The 13936-nt window shown below is 33.3% G+C and overlaps 1 protein-coding gene across 2 annotated transcripts; it reads left to right on the top strand.

Moving 5' to 3' along the window:
* Positions 1 to 286: 286 nt before the first annotated feature.
* LOC120077664 (probable LRR receptor-like serine/threonine-protein kinase At1g07650) lies at positions 287 to 12513 on the top strand. 2 transcript variants are annotated; one of them, XM_039031617.1, is made up of 24 exons: positions 287 to 463; positions 605 to 779; positions 4197 to 4268; positions 4343 to 4411; positions 4508 to 4579; positions 4779 to 4850; positions 4943 to 5014; positions 5381 to 5452; positions 5549 to 5620; positions 5701 to 5772; positions 5855 to 5926; positions 6384 to 6455; positions 6627 to 6692; positions 6816 to 6881; positions 6972 to 7010; positions 7131 to 7189; positions 7414 to 7790; positions 7881 to 8076; positions 8745 to 8891; positions 9800 to 9918; positions 10278 to 10488; positions 10593 to 10833; positions 11120 to 11270; positions 11883 to 12513. In XM_039031617.1, exons 1-24 carry the CDS (start codon positions 364 to 366, stop codon positions 12261 to 12263), a joined length of 3045 nt encoding a protein of 1014 aa, XP_038887545.1. In that variant the 5' UTR covers positions 287 to 363; the 3' UTR covers positions 12264 to 12513. The 2 variants fall into 2 exon arrangements, with proteins under 2 accessions (XP_038887545.1, XP_038887546.1); XM_039031618.1 differs by lacking the exons at positions 287 to 463; positions 605 to 779 and adding an exon at positions 3136 to 3615.
* Positions 12514 to 13936: the final 1423 nt, after the last annotated feature.

The following is a 13936-nucleotide window of genomic DNA, read 5'->3' as shown; positions in this document are numbered from 1 at the left end:
AATGCTTTTTAACTTTTGTTATATAGTGCGATTGGAGTATACAAAAACGTGTCAAGCTCACAATACACTAAATAGTAATAACTTCTTTTTGCAAGTGCTTGGTAATGATTCTTACTTTTGAATCATGGTTTTTAAATTGATTAAATGTACTGAAAGTTTCCAATATTTTGTCATTATTTAATATATAAAGAGAATATTTTACTATTAATTTGCAATCACATTTCAAGGTCCCACAGAGCAGTACTCTGTTTTTAAATACATATATATTTATATCTCTTATCCCACTTCTTCTCTTAGCCTTTTCTCTTCTCTCTCTCCCTCTCTCAATTTAAAGCTTTGAGCAAAGTGCTCAATTGTGCTTCAATGGCGGCCAGAGCTAAACTCCATTTCTTCTATGCAATTATTCTGCTGCAGTTTGCTACCTTCGGATTGGCAGCCACAGCCAAGCTTCATCGAGAAGAAGGTACGGAAGAACAAAAACAGGAAAACCTCTGCAATTTCCGCTTTCTTCTTTGCTCAAACCTAGAATCTGATGAGAAATATTCCGTTTAGAAATGAAATTAGTGGTGAAATTGATGGAGATTTGATGCGTGAACTGTTGCAGTGAAGGCGTTGAAAGAGATCGAGAAGAAGATAGGGAAAAACGATTGGAATTTTAGCGTAGATCCTTGCAGTGGAGAAGGAAAATGGCGCGTTGTTAATGGAAGAAAAGGCTTCGAAAGCTCCGTCACCTGTGATTGCTCTTTCAACCATAACTCCACTTGCCGTATCGTCGCCATGTACGATCCTCATCCCCATCACATCTTCTTCTTCTTCTTCACTCTCTTCTTTCAATCACAACCAAATTTTTTTTTTTATTTTTATTTTGACGAGTCCAAATTATTCCCTTTCTATTAAAATATTAAAATAGTTTGGCCTCATATGATAATATATATTTCTTCCGTAAAGAGGGATAACGAAAGAAAACTTAGAAACTTGTGTGTTTTTTTCCCCCTTTTTTTTATGTAACCACTTCTAGCAGAAAATATTGAGTGAATTATGGTTGAGTTAAGTTGATTTTAACCCTTTATAAATGATTTTGTTTACCTGATGATTATAAGCTTAATTTTTTAATTAAAAACTAAAAATTAATTTTGATTTAATAACTATTTTTAAATTTTTAGTTAAACTCATTTTCGCAATTTATGAATGATTTTTTTACATAAAATTTATAAATAATTATAAACTTAGTTTTTTTTTAATTAAAAATTAAAAGTTAACGTTGATTTGATAATTATTTAAAAAAATTTGTTTGCCATCGAGCCTAAAAACACCACACATATATATATTTGAAAATATGAGCCAAATTTTAGAAACTAAAAAAAAGATTTTTAAAAATTTAGTTATGTTTATCTTAAAAATATAAAAATTATTATTAATTAGTTTGTAATGATTTGGAGAGGTATGTTTACCTTAAAAATATAAAAATAATTATTGATTAGTTTGTAATGATTTGGAGAGTTTATAATTTAGACGTCAGGGTAAACATTTGATTTTTTATTTTTCTTTTTGAAAGTTAAGTTTATAAATATTACATCCAATTCTAAATTGGTTATCTGCTTTTAATCAATTATTTAAAAAGCTAAGCCAAAATTTGAAAACTAAGATTCTATTTGGTAACCATTTTATTTTTTGTTTTTGTTTTTATTTTTTAAAATTAAACCTATATCATCCACATTTTATTTGTTTAAAAAAACAACTTTTAAAAAGGTTGTTTTTATTTTTAGAATTTGACTAAGAATTCAACCATTGTAGTTGATAAATATGTAAATTATTGTAAGAAATATGAAGGAAATAGATTTAATTTTCAAAAATAAAAAATAAACAACGAAATGATTATCAAATAGACTTTAATATTTATGATTTTAAAGTTAGAATCTACTTTCTATAATTTGACAAAATTTATTTGAAAAGATTTCTATAAAAGTTTCTAGGGATGTTTATTCAACTATAAAAACTAAATTCTAATTATGAAGCATAGGGTTATCTTTTAATTTTTTTAATTAGCTAAATTTGTAACTTAATTTTGAGAAAATAAAAATAAATTGAAAAATTAAAAAATGAGAGAAAAAAAAATCAATTGATTGTAGAGTGGACAAAAAAAAAAAAAAAGTGATCGGAGGGCATCAACTATCTGTATGGGTTATTTATATATTAGATGTTATTATAATATTTAATTTCTCACCTTATTAATTGTTTTAATAATGGTAAGCTTATTAAAATTGGTGCTCAATATTGAGCATTGACCTACTACCTACTACGTACCACTGTCACTGACACTGTTTTATTATGGAAAATTAAAAAAGTTATAGGCACGTGAGTCGGTGATTTTTGTCATTATTATATTTTAATATATATATATATATATTTATATTTATATATTTATTTATTTATTTATTACTATTATTATTTTTTAAATTTAGGAAGAGTTTTATTATTTTAGTGCGTGTTCAGTTGAAAGTACATCTACCGAGTTATCAGTTAAAGCAGGTGATATAAAATAATCTTTTTTTTTTTTGGGAGAAAAACCATCTTTCTTTTAACTATAATAATACATTCTTTTAGAACATAATTCATATTTATATCATGTAACCATACTCTCTTGATAAATATATTTTTGTTCTCAGAAAAGGAAAAAAACAAAAAATACTCCACCTTGTATTCTTCCTAAAATGATTGAAAGTTGTACCTTCGTTTTCGGAAAAAGTCTTATCATTAATTATAAATTGAGACAAAAATTATAAATTGGGACGTAGGCCATACTTTATTTTACTGTCTTTGATTATTAGTTACCCATTTCAAAATACTATTATTATGATTAAATTGTAAATTTAGTTCATGTTAGAAAAAGTTAGAGTTTAATTTCTATAGTCTATAGTTAAAGTATAGTTCGTATAGTTTGATAAAATCTCTATATATAGTCCCTGAAATTATGTATATAAATGTTATCAAATCATATGAATTATTTTAAAGTTTTATCAAACTATAAAAACTAAATTCTAACTTTTAAAACTAAAAATACTAAATTATAACTTTCAAATTTATAATTAAATCTAATAGTAACAATAATCAATACCCTTGTTTCTTTTCAGAAAAAAAAAAGAAAAGAAAAAAAGAAAGAAAAATAAAAAGAAAAATATCATAAAGAGAGAATGGTCTCTGCCTCTGGGCCTCTGGCTATCAACCAGTGGGTCGAAGGAATTTTTGGGCCTAGTTTACAAACCAAAGGCTTGGGCTCTGCGTGACCCATGTTGAAAACCAAAGGCTCGGGCTTAATAAAATCGATGGCCCATGTTTGAGAATAGCAGTATATAGCGGCCTTATAATTTCCCGTAAAAGTTAGTCTCGCATTAGGAAAGAAGTGATCAGCCATTTGAACTGCTTGGCTTCAGTGATTGGGAAGAGTGAACTGAGTTTCATGCTACACGATCGACAAGAAACTGATTTTCGAACATCGATGGAGTTTTGATGGATTTACTTAGGTCAAATTGTTTAGGAGATTTATCCACTCTCCGCATGGAGCGTTGCAATGGCCGAGCTTCGCGGCTTCCTATGTTGATATTGATATCGTTGGAGGTCCATTTAGATCCCTTATTGTTTAGGTTCATTTAGCTTCTGTGTGTTTAAGTTCCTGCTTTCTATTTGTTCACTTCAAATTCGCTGTTCACGATCATACAGTGTTGGATTAGGTCATTAACAAAATAAGTTTATGATCAGTGTGGGGCATTATCGGATCTTGACTTTTTAACTGATTTTAAGTGAACGTTGAATCATTGTTCGGTTGTGCTGTAGTCACTCTTCGTCTTCTTGTATTGTGCCGTTGGATTTCGATGTTGATGCTGCTGGTTTCCTGTTATAGTTTCTGATTGTCAATTCTCTTTTCAAGTGTGGATAATCATAGTCTTTCCGGTGGATAAACTCTTCTACCTTTCTTGATGTTGAGATTTCATTGCTAAATTTTAATGTCTGCATTGTCACCTTGCGCCGATGGTTTATTCTTTCTCTTCTCTCTCGTCTATTTGATAATTAAATATGCACAATGATTGCAGATTTGCTATGTCGTTCTGATGTTGATGTCTGTCGACTCTTTAATGTCGTTCTCTTTTTTCGGTGTATTTGGAAATTTGCTATTTAATTTGGATTTATCGCTTCCTCAGAGCTCTGAAGTCCCAGAATCTATCAGGCATTGTGCCGCCAGAGTTTTCCAAGCTTCGCTTCCTCAAACAGCTGTAAGTAAAGGTGTGAAACCAGTATTTTGATATGTAATAGGACCTAATAATTTTTTATGGTTCTCTTTTGTCAGAGACCTCAGTCGGAACTGTCTCACTGGTTCTATTCCTTCACAATGGGCTACCATGCGATTGGTTGAACTGTAAGCATCTTCAGTTACTTCTTTCTGTAAGTTTTTGATGATTCTCTAGACTTGAACTGCAGTTTGATTTTATGCCTTCTTTAATTGAACATGCAGCTCTTTCATGGGAAACAAATTGTCCGGCCCATTCCCGAAAGTTCTTACTAATATCACCACCCTCAGAAACCTGTATGTCAAATCTTTAACTTTTAGAATCTTTTGTAAGTGTATGTGATATTCGTTTTAGTTGCCTTTGGTTCAGTTTGCATGATATAAAATACATATAAATTGTGTCATCAAACCAATAATGGCAGAGGCCATTAACTTGTTGACACCGAGGAACTCTGGCAAAACATTTATGGTGTTTTCCTGTCCTAAAATGTTACAGGAGCATCGAAGGAAATCAATTTTCTGGCCGAATTCCAGCAGAGATCGGAAAACTAGTTAATTTGGAGAAATTGTAAGTCTATTGGACGTACATATTGACTGCGTAAGTGACACCCTTATCGAAATGCTTAACTCACACGTAACATCATGATGTTCCATCTTCAGAGTTCTGTCATCAAATGGCCTCACTGGAGAATTGCCTAAAGCACTAGCGAAATTGTCAAACATAACTGATATGTAAGCAACCATCTTCTATTATTTGTCTTCTGGAAACATAGATTTGCTCTCCATATGAAACATACACGATCTCTTTTAGCGTAATGCTGCAAGTTCATCTCGAGTTATCCATTACAAGATTAATTGAATATGTACCGTAGTCTTAGGCTTCAAAAATTTTATGGCATTAGCTTGATCATCCTTCACATGAGATCTTAAACTTCTTTAATGAAACATAAATAATATATTTAAAGTGTTTCCAGAAATACTCAACGTTTCAGCATATTGGCATTCTGATCTGTTGATCAGTGAAGTGATGCAATTTGCTTTCAAGTTTTCTTACATTCCATTCCTTCAACTAATCTTTGTTTTTCTTATATCATTAAGGAGGATAAGTGACAACAACTTCTCTGGAAAGATACCCGAGTTCATTAGTAATTGGGCACAGATTGAGAAAATGTAAGCTCCGTTGATGTGGCTTTTAAGTTTTTAACTGCTTCATCTGATATTTAATATTTATAATTGGTGATCAGGAAAATCTATTCCACCTTGCAGGCATATACAAGGCTGCTCCCTCGAGGGTCCCATACCCTTAAGTATCTCCACCATGACAAGTTTAACTGATCTGTATGCACTTTTGATACTGTAATCCGTTTAGCATGTTGAGTTCCACCAGTAATTTCTATTTTTTTTTTTTGAAATTTCAGGAGAATATCTGACTTAATAGGTGGAAGGTCTCCTTTTCCATCGTTGAGCAAAATAAAATCATTGAAGACGCTGTTAGTTGAATACTTTCCTTTTGTTCTTCTACCACTCTCCAACTTAATTGTTCAGGGACTTGACTTAGATTCTGGGATGCAGGATACTGCGGAAGTGCTTAATTTTTGGAGAAATTCCAAAATACATTGGGGACATGAAAAAATTGAAAAACCTGTGAGTAGTAAGAATGGATTTTCTTTAATGATGATTAAAAAACTCCTGAGAGAACCTCTTTTTTCGTTTTTGCAACTAATTTGCTCCCCAAGAAATGTCAGTTATTTTTAGTAAATCACAATCGCTTTAATTTCGATCTTTCCTGTTAAATTATTAGGTGATATTCAGATTTCAAAATTAACCATGTATAGTATTAGTAAATATAACTGAAACCTCGCTTGATTGTTGCTATATCAAATACTTGTAAGCCGTAGTTCCTATACATTCAATTGCTGTAAGTAAGAGAATGTACCCATTCCATTTCATGTTTTATTCAAAACTCGAATTACGTACGTACTTGGGCATATTTTAATTTTCTGTTTTCGTTCAGTCAACCACTCTGTTATATTTCCATTCTCTGTTGGTTTAATTCTTGTTTTTAAGAAGTCGAATGAGACCCTGCTTTATTTATATGTAGTGACCTCAGCTACAATGATTTGACTGGCGAAGTTCCTGCATCTTTTGAACGACTGGAAAAAATAGATTACATGTAAGTGGACTCATCCTTCCCCCTTCCCCCCCTCCGGAAAGAAGAAAATTATAATAATACGATTATAAGACGCATTTTTTATTTATCTTCCTTCAACATGAGTGCACTTATCAGTCATCTTCTTTTCCCTCCTTAACTATTGTAGTTATAACATATATAGTATTTCTCAAGATTTTTGACAGGAAACAAGCTCAATGGAATTATTCCTGGTTGGATTTTAGGAAGCAACAAGAACGTGTATGCCTTTTCCTTGACAATAGTTCTTCGTACTTAATCTTCACTTAAATGCCTGATGCGAAAGCATTTGATGTACACAATGCCTTAGCTAACTGCTTCCGTTTTCTTATATTTCTCATGCAGAGATCTTTCTAACAACAACTTCACTTGGGAAAACTCAAGCCCAGCTGAGTGCCCTCGTGGGAGTGTGTGAGTATTATGAAGTTATTGTTTAATTCATATGTTCAGAGGATTATCATGCACAGTAACTAAAAGAAAAAAAATTTCTTATTTTCACAGAAATTTAGTAGAGACTTACTCACCGTCTGCGGAAAAATTGTAAGGATTCTGTGCCAGTAAGAAAATTTATTGACTGCTAAGCTAGTCATTTGAAGTACCTCTAGATACCAGTCTTCTTATCTTTAAAATGATATCCTCAGTTTTCTTGCATGCTTACAGAACTAGAATCCATCCCTGCCTAAAACGGAACTTTCCTTGTCCTGCATCAAGGGAACAGCGTGAGTATATAACTCTGGGCTCGAATTTGGCAACTCATCTAAACAAATTTTCTTTTATTGGAAGAATACAACCTGTTGAAATATATCAATGAGTTATCATATCAAATCTGAAATAAAAAACTCAAAGCCTATGTTTTATTGGTAGTTCTGAAGAAATCCCCTCTTATTACGAGAACATAAATTCATTGTTTTCTCACTGTTTTATGTTGTCAAAACTTTATCAGGTCACTACTCCTTGCACATTAACTGTGGCGGTAAAGAAGCATTTGTAAGGGGTGAAAGGTATGAAGCAGATAGAGAAGGTGCTTCAATGTTTTATACTGGTCAGAATTGGGCTTTTAGCAGCACGGGAAGCTTTATGGACAATGATGTTGATGCTGATAACTACATCATAACAAATACATCCTCTCTTTCAAATGTCTCTATGACTGATTCAGAACTGTATACAAAAGCGAGAAACTCTCCTCAATCTCTTACATACTATGGGCTATGTCTCATAAATGGGAATTATACTGTAAAACTCCACTTTGCAGAGATTGTATTTATAAATGACAGTTCATTCAACAGCCTGGGGAGGCGAGTTTTTGATGTGTACATTCAGGTATTGGTGAACGAAAATTTATGACAGGATAAGAATGTCAGTTCATTGTATTGTTGGATATTGAAAACTAGTTCATTTGTTTGATTGCAGGAAAAGCCAGTCCTGAAAGATTTTGATATAGAACATGAAGCAGGAGGTACAGGTAAGCCCATTATAAAAACGTTTACTGTAGTTGTCACAAGTCATACATTGAAGATCCATTTCTACTGGGCTGGAAGAGGAACAACAGGAATTCCACTTAGAGGAAATTATGGTCCTCTGATATCAGCTATTTCTGTAGATCCCAGTAAGTTTTCCCAAGTTATGAAACAAAAATTGGAATCATTACTTGTTCCCTTTTATTTCTAGATGAATGTAAAGTTTACAGACACCCTTCTACTTTTCCGTTTTCTTCTAGCAGTTAAATTTGTTATATTCGTATATTGAGTGGCACCAATACAAGCAAATCTTGAGCGATGATTAATAGCAGTGACAATGTGTACTTAAAAAGAGAACATAACTTCTAGGACTGCAACTTCTTCAGTTCTATTTTGATAAAGATTATAATATTTGCAGAAGGATTGCCTTGATTCGTGTAGGTTCTGTAGGGGTTAATTCAGTTGGTTGTTTTCTATTGCCTAGCATCACCCTTGGCGATAATATCTTGTTTTCTATGCCTACCATCCTAGGTTTGGGTTGCGCCCTTGTTCTTCTGTATGGACCCGAAATATTTGTACTTTTATTGATTAATACAAAATTTTTAATCATAATAAATAGGCAAATAAATTAAGATGGATACAAAAACCTGAAGAGGGAGGTTTCAAGACTAGTCTGGAATCTGGGAAGGAGTGGTCTATATGCTTTATCATCTAGTTCTCCTTATATTTCAATGCTTGACATGCAGAAACCGTAGAGTATAAAGTTATATTTAAATATATTTTGATTTCTGAATCAAGAAAATTTCTCTCTTCACAGATTTTACGCCTCCTAAGAACCATGTGAAGAAGCATCACACCATCATAATTATTGGGACTGTAGCAGCAGCTTTTGTTCTCCTTCTTCTGGTGCTATGTATTATGAGGAGGAATGGATGGCTGGGAGGCAAGGAATCTGTATATAAAGGTATAACTTTCATTAAACTCATCATATGTGTTGCCTTAATTGAAACCAAAGTTGCATATAGTTTTCATTCGATATTAACTTAAATTATATCTGGATCTCATCAGAACTCAAGATATATATAGCCTGACTATTGGTGTTTTTTCCCCCCTTATTTATACAAGAAAAATAGAACATTATCTTTACCAGAATTCTCTCAGTTTTCTATACAAGAGAGAGAGAGAAGGTGATCTAAGTTACTGAAATAGTCTATGCTTTGTGTTGCGAAATCAACAATTAAAGAACACAAAAAGGAACGTAGAGTAGGGAAGATCGACACACAGATATACGTGGTTCACTAACAGTGTGTTAGTTACGTCCACGGACAGAGGGAAAACAATATTATTTTGAGAGAATGTTTTCAGAATTACATAAAAAAACGGCGCCTCTAGGTTAGCGAGACCCCCGTACTAGGTTGTTCGAAGTGCCAGCAAACAGATTCAAGGCATTTCAACACTTTGTAATTTCATCTCTTTTATATACTTCTTTGGAACATGTACTTCTTTATAGTTAGTCATGTAAAGTTTTCTAGTACATATTTTGTGATGCTAGAACTTTTGAATTGTTGAATTTTTGAATTTTTCTCCTCCCTTTAAAATATCTCTTTTTACTAGTTTGCTGTTTGATTCTGAGTTCTGTGCCAATTTGAAAAAAAAAAAAAAAAAAGACTGTGATGCCAACTTCTATGTGTTTACCTTTTGACTCATTCATCCAATGGAGTTGATATCATCACGTAAAAACACATCCTCAAGATTGAACTTACACATGATTTTGTGTGTTATCTTCAATGAAATTTCCTTTTAGACATGGTTTTCTTGTTAATTTCTGTGCATTGCCAATTTTCTCAGACACCTTAAGTTTGATTCATGCAGAGCTTAGAGGTATAGATCTGCAAACAGGATTATTTACAATAAGACAGGTTAAAGCGGCCACTAAAAATTTTGATGCTGAAAACAAAATTGGGGAAGGTGGTTTTGGTGCAGTTTACAAGGTAAATGGGTGCATTGGTTATAGATCTCGATTGTCTAAATCATATGCTTTTAAAGATAATCCTTAATTGACAAAAAAACCCATATCATATTGAAAGCTGCTACTTAAAGTGAAGTCCATTAAGACTTTTACCTCTTCATGGTCTCTAAGCTCCTTAACGTTGTTGACTTCATGGAAGTATATGATGTTCTACTTCTAATTTTCATAAATTATCAAGACCAGGAGTACGGACGTTTATTCCTTTAGGTCTTTCAAGCATACATTGATTTTGCAATAAAAGTATGGCACTAACTGCTGGAGAAAGTCAGGGTTAGAATACAAAATTTAATGGGGATTTTGGGACACTTCATTCTGATACAGGGTCTCTTGTCAGATGGCACTATAATTGCAGTCAAGCAGTTGTCGTCAAAATCAAAGCAAGGAAATCGAGAATTTGTTAATGAAATAGGCATGATATCTGCATTGCAACATCCAAATCTTGTCAAGCTTTATGGATGTTGTGTTGATGGGAACCAACTAATGTTGATTTATGAATACATGGAAAATAATTGCTTATCACGTGCCCTTTTCAGTGAGTAGAATTTGCACTCCTCTGCAGTTTTAAAGTCTGTTAATTCAAAAGAAGTTTGATCAGTGTCAAAGAAACTTATTTTCTTTTGTATTGTGTGTATGCAGGAAATGACCCAGCTTCTAAATTGAAATTGGACTGGCCCACCAGACAGAAAATTTGTCTGGGAATAGCTAGAGGTTTGGCTTATCTTCACGAGGAGTCAAGACTAAAAATCGTACATAGGGATATCAAGACAAGTAATGTGTTGCTTGATAAAGATTTCAATGCTAAAATTTCTGATTTTGGCTTGGCTAAGCTTCATGAAGATGACAATACCCATATCAGCACTAGAGTTGCTGGAACCATGTAAGTCGTGCGAAATTCTTCTATGGTCTAAATAATGGTGGCAAACTTGAGTTTGGAACCAACGGGAGATTGTATTTTTTTAAAAGTGAAGCGTTAACTAAGACTAACATTTTTCCTTTGTTATTTCTCTCTCTTCTTTTTTAAAAGGAAGGTTTTATTACTTCATTTTACGCCTCATCACTATATAACATTTATGGTCACTCATTGTTGGCAGATTTGATTTATTGACATTGTAGTTTAATTTTGGGTGCTGAGTACATAGGTTTCTGGGATCATTGTTTTGCAGTGGTTATATGGCACCTGAATATGCAATGCGTGGATGCTTGACCTGCAAAGCTGATGTTTATAGCTTTGGAGTTGTTGCCTTGGAAATTGTCAGTGGCAAAAGCAATACTAACTACAGGCCTAAAGAGGAATTTGTTTACCTTCTTGATTGGGTAAAATAACTACCTTAAAATTGTTTCCAATTTCATTTTGCATCTTTGTTGATTCCCTTGTTTTGAAGTTCTCATTTAGAAAATATAAAAATTATGAGGCGTCAAGTGCATGGTTTAAAATATACATATTTTTTCTGCAGGGCACGAATTGCTCATTGTTCTAAAACATCAGTCATCTTTCTATGGTCACGGATCATGGAGTCATTTTTGCTTGTTTATTATTTTATTTTTATTGCTTTTTTTTCTTCACATAAATTTTAAACGATTTTTATAATCAGCTAGATATGGCATGCCATGTAGTTTTATATTTCACAAATAAATGGTTGCCTCCAAATAAACAGTCTCCACTCTCCAATCCCATACAACACATCAAAAGTAGAAAAATACTTGGGTGCATCCCCGCTACACCTATTCTTATACATTCCATCTAAGTGTTTAATCGTAACCTACCATGTGACAAAATTTTCTTTTTAAGAAGAGGTAATTTTAAGGGGATGCATCTAGATGAATGTAACCCGGGTTACACTCAAGTATAATACTGTTTCATTGATAATATATATGTACAACAATCGAACCCCTCGAGTCTCATCCTAATGTTTAAGCATCTTCCAGGCATCTGTTCTGCAAGAAAAAGGAAGCCTATTGGAATTGGTGGATCCAGCCTTGGGCTCAGATTATTCATCAGAAGAAGCAATGGTGATGCTAAATGTGGCTCTCCTTTGCACCAACGCATCTCCAACTCTGCGGCCTCTAATGTCCCAAGTTGTCAGCATGCTTGAAGGTCGAACTCCAGTGCAAGCACTTCTTTCTGACCCAGGATTTTCAGCCATCAATTCCAAATTGAAAGCTCTCAGAAATCACTTTTGGCAACAATTGAGCCCGACACGCAGTTTATCATTGGACGATTTCCCTAGTGAATCTTTGAGTTCGAATGTGGACCTCGAGGTAGAAGAGAATTACAATCTTGTAAGATCCCATTCTGGAATAAATTAGTAAATGGATGCGAGTATATATGGTTTTTGTAAAACCACAATATTAAGTTGTGGCAAAATCAACGTAAAGATTATAGTCTGTGCTGCTGAATGAGTAAGGCAAAGTTTTACAGCATTCCTTTGAAGCCCACAGACCACAGCTTTGCGTCTCTTGTTTAAGTTATGAATTTCCATGATGTAAATTTCTTCTTTCATGGAGAATAGAATCAATAGAGGGTTTTGTTATAAATTATAATGTCATTGTTCTTTTTCTTCTTCGACAGGAATCACTAGTATGAGTGGCTTATCGTAGGAATAGAGAATTTTTTATTTTTTTATTTTTTGTTACAATAGTAAAAGTACAGATGTAGCCATTATTGAAATCCCTTTTTGGAGAAATGATTTCATTTGAGTTCAATGTTGAACATTTGACCTCTTAGTTGATAATATATACTTTAATTAGTTGAACACTAAAACTATATTTGTAGATGATATTAATGATAAGATCCAAACAATATATCAACAATTCACTGGGATTTCTCCAAGACAACCAACCAATAATGGATAGCATAGCAATAAGCCATAAAATTTTAGAAGATTAAAAGTAAAGAGCACACATGAATCATACGTGAAAAATTTCTTAGATGTAAAGTGTAAATACCATGGGACTTATGAGGAGTCCACCCTTGTCAAAGTGTCTTTATCATGTTAAAGTTGATGGGAAAAAAGTCCAAATCAGTCATATAGAGATTCACTATCCATCAACACTTTCATGCATAAGAAATCAATACCTGAGAGAAGAAAAAAAAAAAAAGAAAAATCACCCAGTTTTGTAGATTATGTTCAGCAACGATTATGGACAAACTAAAGCTCCAAACAACGATCCAATTGTTCAAAATGAAGATTCTATGTGTCCTGAACAAATTGACCAAATTTCAGATGATCCAATGGTTCAAACTTCGGCAATTGACAACTTTGAGGAAGTTGTCGTTGAAAAACTGAACTGTATAGCTCTTTGTTTTTCTCTTTGATTTTCTACCTCTTTTTCCACTCTTTCTCCTTAGGCCATATACCCATATCATATAAAAGAGATCTAGGGCTTTCAAGATAGGCCAACCCAAAAATTAACCCTAATTGGGCCAAACATATTACTCAACATTTTGGGCTAAAAAAACAGAAGTTTAAAAATAAAGTTTTGCTTGTGCAACAAGTACATGTGGGTTGGACACCCACAACAATCTCCCGCTCCTGCCCAACACAGGGAAGACACAATCACATTCATGATTACTTGAACTTCATCCCGTCAAGCTTACTACATAACTCTATCTTGCTTTCGAGAACTACCTTAGTCAACATATCTGTACTGTCCTTGTCGGTATAGATTTTCTTCAGATTCAATCTCTTCTCTTCAATTACATCTCGTAGCTAATGATATCTGAAGCCAATGTGTTTGGTACGAGCATGATACATTGAATTCTTGTTGAAATCCATAGCACTCTGACTATCACAGAATATTACATACTCACCTTGCTTTAAACCCAACTCTTGAAGTAACCTTTAAGCCATAACATCTCCTTGCTTCCACTACTGCAATATACTCTACCTTAGTTGTGGACAATGCTACGCATTTTTGTAGCTTTGATTTCCATGAGATGGCTCCCCTTGAAAATGTAAACACATAACCTGAGATAGACT

Source organism: Benincasa hispida, chromosome 5 (assembly GCF_009727055.1).
Source record: "Benincasa hispida cultivar B227 chromosome 5, ASM972705v1, whole genome shotgun sequence".
NCBI lineage: Eukaryota > Viridiplantae > Streptophyta > Magnoliopsida > Cucurbitales > Cucurbitaceae > Benincasa > Benincasa hispida.
Note: the sequence above shows the minus strand (reverse complement) of the source record. Positions and strands in the feature narration are given on the sequence as shown.

Coding starts and splice junctions, on each gene's coding strand:
- LOC120077664 (XM_039031617.1), top strand. CDS start 364: ATGGCGGCCAGAGCTAAACTCCATTTCTTCTATGCAATTATTCTGCTG. Junction 6,693..6,815: donor TTAGGAAGCAACAAGAACGT/GTATGCCTTTTC, acceptor TTTCTCATGCAG/AGATCTTTCTAACAACAACT. Junction 10,489..10,592: donor CTTATCACGTGCCCTTTTCA/GTGAGTAGAATT, acceptor GTGTGTATGCAG/GAAATGACCCAGCTTCTAAA.